Source organism: Narcine bancroftii, chromosome 7, assembly GCF_036971445.1.
Source record: "Narcine bancroftii isolate sNarBan1 chromosome 7, sNarBan1.hap1, whole genome shotgun sequence".
Taxonomy (NCBI): Eukaryota; Metazoa; Chordata; class Chondrichthyes; order Torpediniformes; family Narcinidae; genus Narcine; species Narcine bancroftii.
The window spans coordinates 75,616,088-75,630,541 of record NC_091475.1 but is presented as its reverse complement, the minus strand read 5'-3'; the positions used below and the strand labels follow the sequence as shown (position 1 = coordinate 75,630,541).

The 14,454-nt window shown below is 39.8% G+C and overlaps 1 protein-coding gene across 6 annotated transcripts in view; it reads left to right on the top strand.

Moving 5' to 3' along the window:
* abcc4 (ATP binding cassette subfamily C member 4 (PEL blood group)) overlaps window positions 1–14,454 on the top strand; it is a 394,241-nt gene that overhangs the window by 343,149 nt on the left and 36,638 nt on the right. For 4 of the 6 annotated variants that reach the window (XR_011341954.1, XM_069890346.1, XM_069890349.1 and 1 more), the window contains one exon: window positions 5,465–5,656. Coding sequence is in view for 5 of the 6 variants with exons in the window: in XM_069890346.1 (XP_069746447.1) it covers window positions 5,465–5,656 (192 nt within the window). In the remaining variant the exon portion in view is untranslated. Of the gene's footprint in view, window positions 1–5,464; window positions 5,657–6,882; window positions 7,065–11,253; window positions 11,576–14,454 lie in introns of those variants that run through there. The other 2 variants (XM_069890350.1, XM_069890351.1) reach the window with 2 other exon arrangements.

The following is a 14,454-nucleotide window of genomic DNA, read 5'->3' as shown; positions in this document are numbered from 1 at the left end:
GATGAAAAAGAATGGTCAATGTTTTGGAATCCTTCATTGTGATTAAGAGTTTAGAGGGGAGACAGCTGGAAAAATGAGGACAGTGTTGGGGGGGAGGTGGTTGTGTTGGGGGAGAGGTAGTTGGATGGGGGCCAATAAGCGATTGGTAAAGGATGATTGACAGATGGAGAAGCAGAGGCAGTAGTAGATTGGCAGGTGCCTGTATTGACATGCAGTTTGGTCCACTGACTTCCTCCAGATTCAAACATCTGCTGTCTCCCGTGTGTCTTCATATACTTTTTTCAGACTGGAGCATGGTAGGAGGCAGTGATCCACAGGGTTGATATTAGAATCTCTGATATTTTGCTGCAAATTATTGAATTGGTTAAGGGTGTAAATGATAAAAATTGGAGATTTGGAGACAATACCAAGGTTGGAGATGAACATGATCTGTGGGAGGAACCGTGGTCAAGCAGTGGGAAAGATTGGTTGGGTTTTTGAGCTGAAACTCTTTATCAAAAATACATCTGCACTTGGAGCTGCTTCCTGCAGCCATGCAGAACCCATCCGTTTTACCACCTTTGATTCTAATATCCATCCTGGTCCAAAATTCATTGAACATTACAGCACAGAACAGGCCCTTCAGCCCACGATGTTGTGCCGACCTATGTAAACATACAATCTAACCCTTCCCAAACCCTCTATTTCTCTTACATCTATGTGCTTATCCAAGAGTCTTTTAAAAGTCCCTATTGTATCAGCCTCCACCACCACCATAAATGGTCCATTCTCTGGATCATTGCTGGCATTGCTCTCCCCTTTCCAAATCGAGTGATCTTTATCATCTCCTTCCAAGATTGGTGATGTTGTAAATAGCCTGGAGAATAATGATATACTGTATGCAACTTCTTCCAGATGGAAAGGCTGACAGAATGGGCAGATATATAGCAAATGATATTTATTGGAGAGGAGTGTGCTTTGAAACAATTTGGCAGAAAGCATAAGGAAAAACACTGCAGAGTATTCCACACAATTTTCAGATATCTCAGTGGAGATGAAGCTAAATCTTTAAATTTTGTGGAACATGGGAGGGCAGAATAGCTTCTTCCTGCAGGCTGTAAGATGAGTGAACAGTATCCTATAACAGAGCAAATCAACCCAAAATATTTATAAGCATTTATTTTAAATTGTATGTGTATATTTGATTGTTATGTGCGATGTATTACGTGCACTTTGTGTGTGTGTGTGTGTGTGTGTGTGTGTGTGCATGCACACTGTGGACTGTAGAAGCAATGTTTCGCCTGGTTAAATATGTTCAGTCAGATGATGATCAACTTGAAAACGAATAAAATCCAAGACAGCAATGGAGAATGTCAGGATTATCACCTGGTTGTAAGATCTGTATTCTTTCCAAGTATTCTTTCAGTCCAAATATTTTCATTGAACTTTGTCTTTCAAATAGTTGAAAAGCAGTTTCTTTCTTTATTCTTAAAATATTTTATTAATTTTAATAAAGAGCTTAGAAGACTGTCACAATAAAATGATATGGATACATACATATAATTAATAAAACAATCAGTATATCAAAGGAAAGTATAAATTGTAAAATAGATCCATAATTCATTGTCCAAATAATATTTTTTTTTAAAAAAGAAAACATAATTGAATAAAAGGAAATAAAAAAGAGAAAAAAAGAGGGAAAAAAGAAAATAAAAGAGGAGAGACAAAACAAAAAGGAAAAAACTCCAAACCCCTCCCTAACAGCATTGCCAGATGCTATATATGATTAACATTAATGGAAAAATGAAGGGAGAGAAAAAAAAGTGAAAAAGATCATGGAAAAGATACTAGTCAGACAATTCAATTTCATTGAAGTGAAATTATAAAATAAGAAAGTGAGTCATAAATGATCCCCACGTGTCTGAAATCTTGCATCTGAATTATTAACTGACTAACAAATCTTTTCCATATTCAAACAAGACATGATATCACACAACCATTGATCATGAGTAGGTGGGGAAGCATCATTCCATTTAAGTAACATTGCACATCTTGCCAAAAGACCTGGCATGACTCTGAACTGGTGGCAAAGAAGATTCATTCCCTCCCATTGTTCCAAAGAGGGGACACCAAAGGATTTGATACTAAATTCATGTTAAACATTGTTGACAAAGTGCAGAAAATGTCTCTCCAGTATTTTTCTAGACTAGGACAAGTCCAGTACATATGAATTAATAATGCTTCTCTGCTATTAAACCTGTCACAATAGGGACTTGTATCAGAGAATAAACGAGACTGATTAATCTGAGACATATGTGCTCTGTGTGCCACCTTAAATTGTAATAAACAATGACGAGCGCACATAATGAAGAGCTATTAACAAACTTAAGAATTGTGTCCCAATCCATACCCGATATAGTCAATTTTAAATCCTGTTCCCAAGCATTTTTAATTTTAACTAGTGAAGTCTGTTTTAAACATAACAATTTCTCTTAAATAGTAGATATTAAACCTTTAACAGAAGGCATTAAACTAAAAACCTCATCTACAAAATTTGATCCAGACTCTCTTAGAAAATCAGAAAACTGTGATTCAAGAAAATGTTGGATTTGCAAAAAAAAATTTAAAAATTGAGATTTGGGCAGGTTAAATTTTGCAGAACGCTGCTCAAATGATGCAAAATATCCATTAATGAACAGATCCTTAAAACTTTGAATATCTTTTCTATACCATTTCTAAAAAATAGCATCATGCAAAAAAAGGTTGAAAAAAGTGATTAGATATGATAAGGCTTGAAAGAGAGAAATTATGAAATGCAAAAAGTTTTCTAAACTGTGCCCAAATTCTCAAACAATGTTTAACAATGGGATTATCTATAAACTTAGTTGAAAGTGGAAGTGAAGAGCCGAGAAATGCTAAATTGAAAAAAAGTTGGAGGGAAATGCAGCTCCACTGATACCCATAATGGGCAGTCAGAATTATTATGAAAAAAAAAAGACCAAAATATAAGACGTATATTGACTGCCCAGTAATAAAATCTAAAGTTAGGCAGAGCCATACCACCATCTCTCTTAGATCTCTGTAGAAGAACTTTATTAAGGTGAGGGTGCTTACCCTTCCATATGTAAGACAATATAGCTGAATCAAATAAGTCAAAAAAAGATTTAGGAACAAAAATTAGAACAGATTGAAAAAGACATAAAAATTTAGGTAAAATATTGATTTTAATAGAATTTATACAGCCAACTAAAGTTGTAGACATAGGTGACCTCTGAGTCGGAGAATGCTTCACTTGTTTAATCATAGCAAGATAATTCTCCTTAAAAAGATGTTTATGATTCTTTGTAATTGTAATACCAAGATAGGTAAATTGATTTTTAACTATCTTAAAAGGAAAACCATTATACTTTAATATAGAAGAATTCAACAAAAGGAGTTCACTTTTATGCAAATTCAATTTATATCCTGAAAATTGACTGAATTGTGAAAGTAATGACACCATGTGGGGGAGGGAGGCAACTGGATCTGAAATGAAAAGTAAGCAATCATCTGCTTAAAGGGAGACTTTATGTTCAATTTCTTTCCTCCATATCCCCAAGATGTCTTTGCACTCACAAAAAGCAATTGCTAATGGTTCAATCACCAGATAAAATAATAAAAGACTTAATGGGCATCCTTGCTGAGTGCCAGGTGCTGAGATTGTGATAAATTAGTAAGAATTGTGGCGAATGGATGTGAATGCAATAATTTAATGAATGTAATAAAATCAGAACCAAAATTAAAATTTTCAAGAGTTGTAAACAAATATGCCATTCTATTTGATCAAAAGCTTTTTCTGCATCTAATGAAAGAATACACTCAGGAGTTTTCATGGAGGGCAAATTTATTAAGCGACATGTATTAAAATAGGAATATTGGTTTTTAATAAACCCCATCTGATCTTCAGAAATAACTGGTGGTAGAATGTTTTCCATCATATTAGCTAAAATATTAGCATGAACATTTATTAAAGAAATTGATCTATAAGATCTTTACCTTTTTCACAATTGAAGATATGCAAGCCTCACTAAATTAATCTGGAAGTTTACCCTGTTAAAAGGAATTAATCTGTAAACACTGCAATCAAGTAAGGAGAAAGCAATTGAGAAAATAATTTGAAAAATTCCACAAGAAATCTATCAGATCCTGGGGCCTTTCCAGAGTGTAATGAAGAAAAGCAATCATTATTTCCTCTTGTGAGATAGATTAATCCACTCTAACTTGACTACCTGAAGAAACCTTGGGGATACTCAATCAGTCTAGAAAATTCTTCATCAAATTATTGTCATTCGTGCATTCAGAAGAGTATAGTTTGGAATAGAATCTTTTAAATGTTTCATTTATCTCATAATTATCTGAGGTCACAATACCATTACCTTTATGAATAATATCCTGCTTAGCACCAAATCCTCTTAATTAGTTGTCAAAAACTTACCAGATTTATCACCATGAATATAAAATTGACTTCTAAATTTCAAAAGTTGGCATTCGACTGGATATGTTGAGAAGATCAAATTTTGTTTTAAGTTCAATTTGGGTTTTTTTGTATAAATCTGAATTTTTAGTTTGAGTGTATTGTTGATCTTTTTAATTTGTTTAATTAGATCAGATCTTTCTTAATTAGTCTTCCTTTTTTATTAACAGTATACAAAATGATTTTCCCCCTAAGAAAAGCCTTCAAAATATCACATATAACTAAGCTAGAAGTCTCCAAAGAGACATTAGTATCAAATAAAAAACATAAATGTAACAAAGTCCTGAATGAAAGTGCCAGTGTCTTTTATCTTGAGGAAAATTAGGAAAAGTCAATGATAATGTAACATGGGCATGATCAGATATTCCAATACTATGATATTCACAAGAATTAATTAATGGAATTAATAGATTATTAATTTTTTTAAATCAATATGTGAATAAGTGTGATCAATGTGGGAAAAGAAAGAATACTCTAGGATTTTAAAAAAAAATACACCAGACATCTGAAATGCCATAATCCTATAGAAAATAATGCATTTGTTTAATGTGGCTGGGTTAGAAAATGAATAATTTAAGATAGGGTCTAACCAACAGTTGAAATCCCCACCTAAGCTTAAATCCGGCAAAGAAGTATAAAATATTTTTAAGAACCTCAGATCATCAACATTAGGAGGATAAACATTTGTGAAAACCACCATTTTATCATGTAATTTTACTTGATATTTTACTTGTCTTGTGTGAAAAGAAGTGTCAACCAACCATAGTGCTATATTTCTCTTTTATTTACCCTTTTATTTCGATGCCTGTCATCATTTTTCCATACCTAGATAAAGGCCTCAAGCCTGAAACATCGGTTATGTATTTTTATCATTGTTATATAAAGAACATTGTTTGACCTGCTGAGTTTCTCCAGCTTTGTGTTTTTGCTATATTCCCCATGGTACTTTTAAATGTTGTCTTGTCCTTGTAGATGACCTCAGTGGAAAGAGTACTGGATTATACTCAACTTGAAAGCGAGGCATCATGGGAATCCTACAAGCCCCCACCCAGTGATTGGCCAAACCATGGCACTGTGACTTTTGAAGATGTCAACTTTGCCTACAGCCCTGATTGTGACCCTGTCCTTAAAGACCTGAATCTAACAATCAGAACAAAAGAAAAGGTCAGCAAAAGGGTAGCAATAGGGTACAGTATTAATAACTTGACATCTGTTATTTGTGGAATTAGAATTAGAATTTCGCCATTTTATAATAATTAAATGTTTATTACTGTAGCAACTGTGTCGCAGTGCAAAGTGAAGTACGAGAAAAGGATCAGACGGAGTCGAGTCGGTTCAGTAAAAGTCATTTTCTCAAACAGTCACACGCAGCTTTTTAAAACCCCACACGTTCCAAATGAAGTCATTGCATTGTGACATCATGACGTCACTCAGAACCTCCTGAGCTGGTTCAATTAAGCCACCAATGAGTCGCTACATGGCGATAGGAGGCTAAACCTCTGGTGTCATTACTGTCCATCGCTTTTGGGAAGTCGTCCGCGCCTTCGCATTGGGGGTTGTGGCAAGAGCCGATCAAGGTCAAGATGAGCTTCAGTTAGTCAATCAGGAATGTTTCTGCATGTCCCCCAATGTCCTGTTCACAAGCTCTACAATTGTTTTGTAGCACTCTGAAGGGGCCCTCATACAGCCTCTGTAAAGTTGGCCCGTGTGCACCTCTATGCATAAGCACACAGTCCTGAAGTTCCTTTGGGAATGTATTTCTCACAGGAAGATGGATGTCATTATTCCATGCCTTGACGTGGGAACTGGGGCCAATTTTCCAAGCCGCTCCCACAGTCTGCCTAAGACTTCAGTCAGTGGCACTTCCTGACCGTGTGCTATGGGCACGAACTCCCCAGGTACAATGCGCAGGACTCCATCAACCAACTCTGCCAATGAGGAGTTGAGATCCTCCTTGGGTGGCGTTCTTATTCCCAGGAGGATCCAGGGCAGCTCGTCTGGAGGCAAGCCATCATGGCAGCCTCATGTGCCTACAGAACCTCTCCACAAGGCCATTCAACTGCGGGTGGTAGGCTGTCATGTAGTGGAGCTCCATTCCCAGCAGTTCCGACAAAATGTCCCAGAGTGTGGAGGTAAACTGTGGACTTATGTTAGAGATGACATGCGTGGGTAGGCCGAACTGAGATATCCAGGCAGAAATAAAAGCTCTGGCGCATGAATCAGTCAATGAGTCCATCATAGGAACTGTCTCTGAGCGCCTAGTAAATCTATCGATGACCGTTAACAAGTTTCTAGATTGTTGAAGCAGGCTGACAATGTCGACATACACATGGTCAAATCTGCACTGCGGTGGCTGGAAAGGCTAAAACGGTGCCTTCAAATTTTTCCAGATTGGCTGTCCATGCACATCTTTGCCAAGTACGTGACATGCTTTTTGTGTCCATGCAATACAAACGTCACTTATCAGCCGGACTGTCGCTTGAATGGAAGGGTGGGACAGTCCATGAATGGCATCGAAAGTGCAACGTCTCCACGCAGCAGGGACAATAGGGTGAGGCTGACCTGTGGCAACGTCACACAGGAGAGTGGTACCTTGAAGCCCAAAGGCTACATCCTCGAGTTGCAGGCTCATGACAGCAGTTCTATAAGCCGAGAGTTCATTGTCCTGGCGCTGAGCTTTGGTGAGCGCCATGTAGTTACACCTGGAGAGAGGGCATGTACTGCTTGAATGAAGGAGTGGGACAGTGCATCAGACACCACATTACTCTTACCGGAGATATGTTTAATCCTGGTTGAAAACTCAGATACGAAAGAAAGGCGGCATTGCTGGCGAGCTGACCAGGGATCTGATGCCTTCTTGAAGGTGAACATTAGCTGTTTGAGGTCAGTAAAAACTGCCTTTAAAAATATAGCGGAAGTGTCTGACCGCTAGGTACAATGCCAGCAGTTCTCTATCAAATATGCTGTATTTCATTTCCGGAGAGCGGAGGTGCCTACTAAAATATGCTTGATGCTTCCATTGTCCATTAGTATATTATTCCAAAACCCTGCCTACTGCCATGTTGGATGCGTCTATCGTCAAGCCGATTGGTGCATCAATTTGTGGATGGACCAGCAATGTTGCCTTCGCTAGGGAGTCTTTGGTCTGCTGGAATGCTACCATCGTCTCCTTTGTCCACTAGAGATCAAAGAAGGGTTTCATAATATGAGCTGCAGAGGGTAGAAAGCAGCGAAAGAAATTGACCATCCACACAAATTCATGGAGTCCTTTGATGGTATTAGGCTTCATGAATTTGAGGATGGCTCCCAACTTGCTAGGGAGTGGAAAGACACCCTGGTTACTGATCTGCTGGCACAAGAACTCGATGGAGGACTGCCCATATTTGCACTTGGTAGTGTTCAGAGTTAGCTTGAACTCCTGTAGGTGGTGGCAAATGTTACAGGTCTCTTTGTGAGAGTGGCTGATGATGAGTAGGTCATCCAAGTATATGAAAAGGAAGTCCATGCCATGACCCTTTGCATCCAATAGTTGCTGGAATGTTTGTGCAGCATTTTTGAATCCAAAAGGCCTTCTCAAAAATTGGAAAAGGCTAAATGGTGTTATGACGGCGGTCTTGGATAAATCTTTAGGATTTACAGGTACCCAGGCACTAAGTCAACTTTAGAAAATATCCTTGCACCATGAAGATTAGCTGTAAAGTCCTGTATATATGGGGCACAGGGTAGCGGTCCGCAGTGGTAGCGTCGTTGAGACCCCTGTAATCCCCGCAAGGTCTCCAACCTCCCGTGGGTTTGTGCACCATATGTGCTGGGGAAGCCCATGGGCTATCAGACCTGAGTATGATTTCAAGATCCTCCTTTTTGTGGAACTCTTGTTTTGCAAGCTGCAACTTGTCAGGTGGCAGGCATCAGGCTCAGGTGTGTGGAGGAGGTCCTTGGGTGAGGATGTGGTTGCAACACTATGTATGGGTGTGGCAGTGTAGAACTGTGAGTGACAATGTCCGGAGACTCAACAAGAAATTTTTCAAATTCATTGTTAATGTACTCCATAGTGTCTAGGTGTGGGGCGGTTAGTTTCGTTTTTCCAAGGCGAAAAGTCTGGATCATTGTGGTGTTCACCAATCGCCACCCACCTTCAGTGAGTGGGCTCTGAGGAAGTTGGCACCCAGCAACGGCCAGGACACAGCAGCAAGAATGAACTTCCATGTAAACTTATTGTTGCCGAATTTCAGGGGTATAGCCCATGTGTCGTACATTCACCGGAGTGAGCGGCAGACCCATGCTCCTGGTATGGGTGTCAAAGCCCAAAGGAGGAAGGACACTAACCTCCACACCTGCATAAACTAGAAATGTGTGTTGGGAGAGTGCAACCCAGACATAGAGTAGGCTGTTATGGTGGCCAGCCACCATAGCCATTGTCACGGAGTCATACTTTCCCGGGGGAACGTGCACCCTCGTGGCCGGTACTTGTGGAGCCTGGGTCTTTGGGTGTAATGCGGCATTAATTTCTGTGTGCCTTGCTGTTTCTCGCACCACAGAATGTCTGCATGGGCGGCCACTCTTCAAGAGTTATGAAAGTCCTCGTCAGCCAACATGAGGTGGATGTCTTCTGGCATATGTTCTAAAAACATCTGCTCAAAGAGCAAGCAAGGCCTATGGCCATCTGCCAGTGCCAACATGTCGTTATTTAACTCCAAAGGGGTGCATTCCCCAAGGCCGTCGATATGGAGGAGCCGTGCAGCTCGTTCGCTTCGTGAGACTGTAAATCTGGAGAAGGAGGGCTTTTAAGGTTTCATACTTGTCGAGAGCTGGTGGGTCCTGAAGGAAATCCACCACTCGACCGGCCATGTCCTGGTCGAGGTCAATTACCATGTGCTAGTGCATAGTGGCATCCACTTCTATCTTCCGAATATGGAACTGCGCCTCAGCCTGCCCAAACCAAAAGAAAGGCAGTTTGAGCGAAACCACTGCATTGTCCACGTTGGGTCCAAAATCCATTTGGGGCCATCAGGGTCACCAATGTAGCAACTGTGTCGCAGTGCGAAATGAAGAATGAGAAAATGATCAGACGGAGTCGAGTTGAAGTTCAGTAAAAGTCATTTTCTCAAACCATCACACACAGCTTTTTAAAACCCCACATGTTCCAAATGACATCATCGCATTGTGACATCATGATGTCACTCAGAACCTCCCGAGCTGGTTCAATTAAGCCTCTGGTGAGTCACTACATTACCATGAAAATAAATATGTACAGAGAAAATATACAAGACAGAAATTTGACTTTTGTTGATGTGTGGTGCTTTAAAAAATTATGAGCAATTATTGTCTGACCCTATCAATGACATTAAGTTTTCATTCTATCTTATAAATTGCATCACATCAGAAAAGGTCCCTAGAATAATACAACATGGAAACTAATTCTAGCCCAACTCTTCCATGCCAACTGTGATGACTTTCCATGCAAACTTATTTTTCCAACATTTAGCCCAAATCCCTCTTCTCCTTTCCTATCTAGGTACCTGTCCAACTGAGGCGACATTTCAGGCACCTTGACCTCTTCACAACACAGAACTTTTATTGCAAGCTAACTTCAGTCGATACATTCAGTTGCTTTGTCTAAATTAATTAAAGTGCAAATTCCAGATTTTATTCATTTATTTGTATACCTTTTGCTTTGACCATGTAAAAATTACAGCTTTTTTTATACATAATCCCCTCATCTCAGGGCATCATATTAGTTGGAACATAGCAATAGTATGTATATTAAAGTAGTCATGTTTGGTACTTTGTTGCATATCCTTTGCATGTATTGACTGCTTGAAGTCCATGATTCATAGACATCACCATGTTCTAAGTATCTACTCTGGTGATGCTCTGCCAGGCCTCTGCTGCAGCCATCTTCAGCTCCCACTTGTTACAGTGGCTTGTCCCCTTGTTTTCTCTTCAGTTTATGAAAGGCAAACTCAATTGGATTTAGATAGGTTGACTGACTGGGTCATTCAAGAATTTTCCAGTTTTCAGCTTTGAAAACCTCCTTTGATGCTTTAGGAGTATGTTTGGGATCAATGGCTTGCTGTGGGATGACATGCCATCCAATGGGTTGGAGGCATTTGCTAGAACTTGAGCAGATAAGATGTTTCCATGCACCTCAGAATACATTTTGCTACTGCAAAAGTTACATCATCAATGAAGATAAGTGCTCCAGAACCTGTGGCAGCCAGACATGCCCAGACCATAACACCCCCACCATCATGTTTCATAGATGAGGTAGTATGGTTTGGATCCTGGGCAGTTCCTTTACACCTCCACACTTTGCTCTTGCCATCACTCTGATACAGGTTAATCTTGGTCTCATCAGTCCACAAGATCTTTTTCCAAAATTCTGCAGATTAATTTGAATATTTCTTGGCAAACTGTAAACTGGCCGTCCGGTTTCTGTGGTTAACTAGTCATTTGCATCTTGCAGTGTAGCCTCTGTATTCCTGGTCATGACATCTTCTACAGTCAATAGTCTTTGACACATCCACACCTGCCTCCTGAAGAGTGTTTCTGATCTGTCATCCAGGCGTTGGGGGATTTTTCTTCATTTTAATGAGAATTTTCCTGTCATCAGCAGTGGGGGGTCTTCCTTGGCCTAACAGTCCCTTTGCGATAATTGAGCTCACCAGTATGCTCTTTCTTCTTAATGATGCTCCAAACAGCTGATTTTGGTAATTCTGTGTTTGGACTAAGCCTCCTGTTGTTTTATTCTTGTTTTTTAGCCTCAAAGTGACTTCTTCGACTTTCATTGGCACATCTCTGTTCCTCATTTTGAAAAAGGGAAACTGCTTCCTCGAAAGGTGGTCAAAAGCCTAGTTCTGTTATACCCTGCACCAATGAAGCAATTAAACATACCTGAGTACTCACAAACAAATGCCTAATGTGGTGGAGAAACTCAGCATATTCTGCAGCTCCCAAGGGAGGAAAAGCTATATAAGCAGAATCAGGTTAATTGTCATGAATGTGTCAGGAAATTTGTTGTTTGCGGCTGCAGTGTGGTGCAGAATAAAATAAAAAATTACTATAAAATTACAATTATGTGAATACAAGATTTTAGAACAATAAACAAGTAGTGTCCATAGGTACATTGCCCGTTCAGAAATCTGATGGCGGAGGGGAAGAAGCTGTTTTTGTGATGTTGACTGTGTGTTCAGGCTTCTCTCCCTCCTCCTGATGGTGGGATTGAGAAAGGACTTGGCCTGGGTGGTGAGGGTCCTTGATGATGGAAGCTGCTTTTTTTGAGGCACCACCTCTTAAAGATGTCATCAATGGAGGGAAAACAAATCCTCTTAATGATGCTGGCTGAGTTTACAACTGTCGTTCCTGTCCTGTGCATTGGTACCTCCATATCAGAAAGTGATGCAACTAGTCAGAATGCTCTCCACAGTGTCACATCACATTTTTTTTAACTCTTCAAAATTTTTCAATACAGAAATGTGCCTACTTCTAGTACTGCTCCCCTGCTCTATTTCCTTCTAGAGTTGACTCATGATTGCATAGCCAAGTTCACCATCAGCTCAACTTATAAATTACCTGATGACATCACCGTTCTTGGGTAAATAACAGGCAATGATGAGGCAGAATACACAATGGAGATCAGAATCTGGTTGTGTGGTGCCAGAAGAACATTCTCGCTCTCAGTGCCAACCATGCAAAAAAGCTTATTATGGACTTTAAGAAGAGGAGGATGAGAAACCACACATCTGTCTTCATTGAAGGTTTAAAAAAGGGATGGTACCTTCATGTTCCTTGGTCTACATATCAGAAGGCCTCTTCTTGAACCAGCACACCGAGGCAACTAACTTTCTAAGAAGCTGAGGAGATTTGGCATGTCATTGATTTTAACCCTTCTGCACATGGAAAGTATGCTGCCTGATTGCATCATAGCCTGGTTTGGAAACACGAGTGCCCAGGAATGCAAAAGGCTGCAGAAAGAAGAAAACCAAGCCAAGTCCATCAGTGGTTCTGACCTCCCATCTGTTACGAACTAACCGACCCCCGTTAGTACTAACACAAGAACAGCAAAGGAAGATTCAACAGACAGTGGTAAATTCAAAATAATGTTTTTTTATTAAAATATTAATCACATTATAGTTCTCACTTAACTCTAAGCTTAAACCCCACTATGCGCAAATGTAATTGTATAAATGTGTTTGTGTGTGTATTAAAGGCCAACTATTTCAATTTAAACTTAAGTCTGAAAAGTTATTTTAAAGTTGTGCTGAACTTGAAGGTATATTATAGTTCAGAAGTGATTACGAAACGTCAGGTTCTTTTGAATTTTTGCTTAAAGCAGTAATGAAGTGTTTGTTAACACTGATTCAGTCCTTCAACTGTTCCCACTCACAAATCTTGTTGAGCTATTTTCCCAGGAAGAGATTTCTTCTTAAACTCTCACACAGTTGATCTTTAACTCCCTCTTAGCTTCTTAAGAGTTCTGGAGTTTCTTCGCTCGATGAGGCTGCCTTCTAATAACAAAAAGAGACAGTCAGAATTCAACCCTTGGTTTCACAAAGGTCGAACAGGGTGTGCCCCACAGGGACTCTCCTCCTCCCCACAGGGACTCTCCTCCTCCTATTCTGGCTTCGGTAATTCAACACACTGGTGTTCCGGCTACTGTGATATAGTAGACCAGTATCTCCCTCTCTTTCTAGAGATTACTGTTTTACCCCTGTGTGCCAGGATATCTCCTAGGATAAGGATAATATAGTACAGACGAGTATCTTCTGCTCTTTCTAGAGATTACTGTTTTATCCCTGTGTGCCATTGGGTCTTGACTTCTCAACTTCTTTAGTCCTCTTCTGGTTTAAAGATGCCTCTTTTGGTTTAAAGATGCCTCTGCCTTCGGATATGTATACCCTTAAAATCCTATGAAATTATGATTAGGTCAGTCTTAATTCCTGGGAAAACATGATCAGTTATTGGAATTTTACACAGTTGCCAACCCCAGTTTCTTGTAAACAATGTGATGTTCTAACTCTGGCTTTTAGACATCAGGACTTTGAAAAATGACCTCACTTCTGTTTCAAGAGTCTTAAGTATATCACTCAAATGGCTCTGAGTTTAATTTTTCTTGTTCGAGAGGCCTAAAGTGTTTTCAAGAACCCCACCTGGTACTTGAGTTTCAATTAAGAACACTTCTGTTCCATCATGGTATTGTTCTTCTAGACCAGGGGTGTCAAACTCAAATTCACGGAGGGCCAAAATTAAAAACTTGGACTAAGTCGAGGGCCGAACTAAATATTTATTGAAAATTTTCAACAACATCTGCATGTTTTCTCTTCTTTCAACATATGTAATGTTAAACATTTTCTTATTAAAATAAATGTTTAATAATAGTTTTGGATAAACTCTTTCCAGAAGCATTAACAAATGAGAAATAAAATATTCAATAAATAATATTTCTCTATAGAGGATTTGTCAAATGTTGCTAGTGTGCTGTCGAATGGTAAAATCTGAGGGCTATTGAGAATGTGGGAGAATAACATGATTCCTGAAACAATCAAATGGTTGACTGATTGTGGGCATGAACTCTAGCAGGGTTATTTGCCATGCCCTTTTTCCATTGGTACAGATATCCTTTGATTTACACACTTTTCAAGTTTTATGCCTAATGAGCTTGTATCCAGGTGCAGGACCATTTTTAACCAGGAATATATTTATCACTGTGACATGAAACTATTGGAAGATCGTTTTATCCTGAGATTAAAGTTCATAATACTTACTCAGACCTGTGTGCGGGAGGGCGGGGTTTGTGGCCGATCGGGTTGGACAACGACAGTGCGGGGGCATCGGCTCTCGCTGCAGGGAGGCATCTCGGGGAATCAGCGGCCCCGTCACCGTGAGTCGCGGGTCGCCCTGCGGCAGGGAGGGGGAGTGGGCAACGGTCCTGGTGAGGTCAAGCCCGAGGCCTCCGGTTCCGG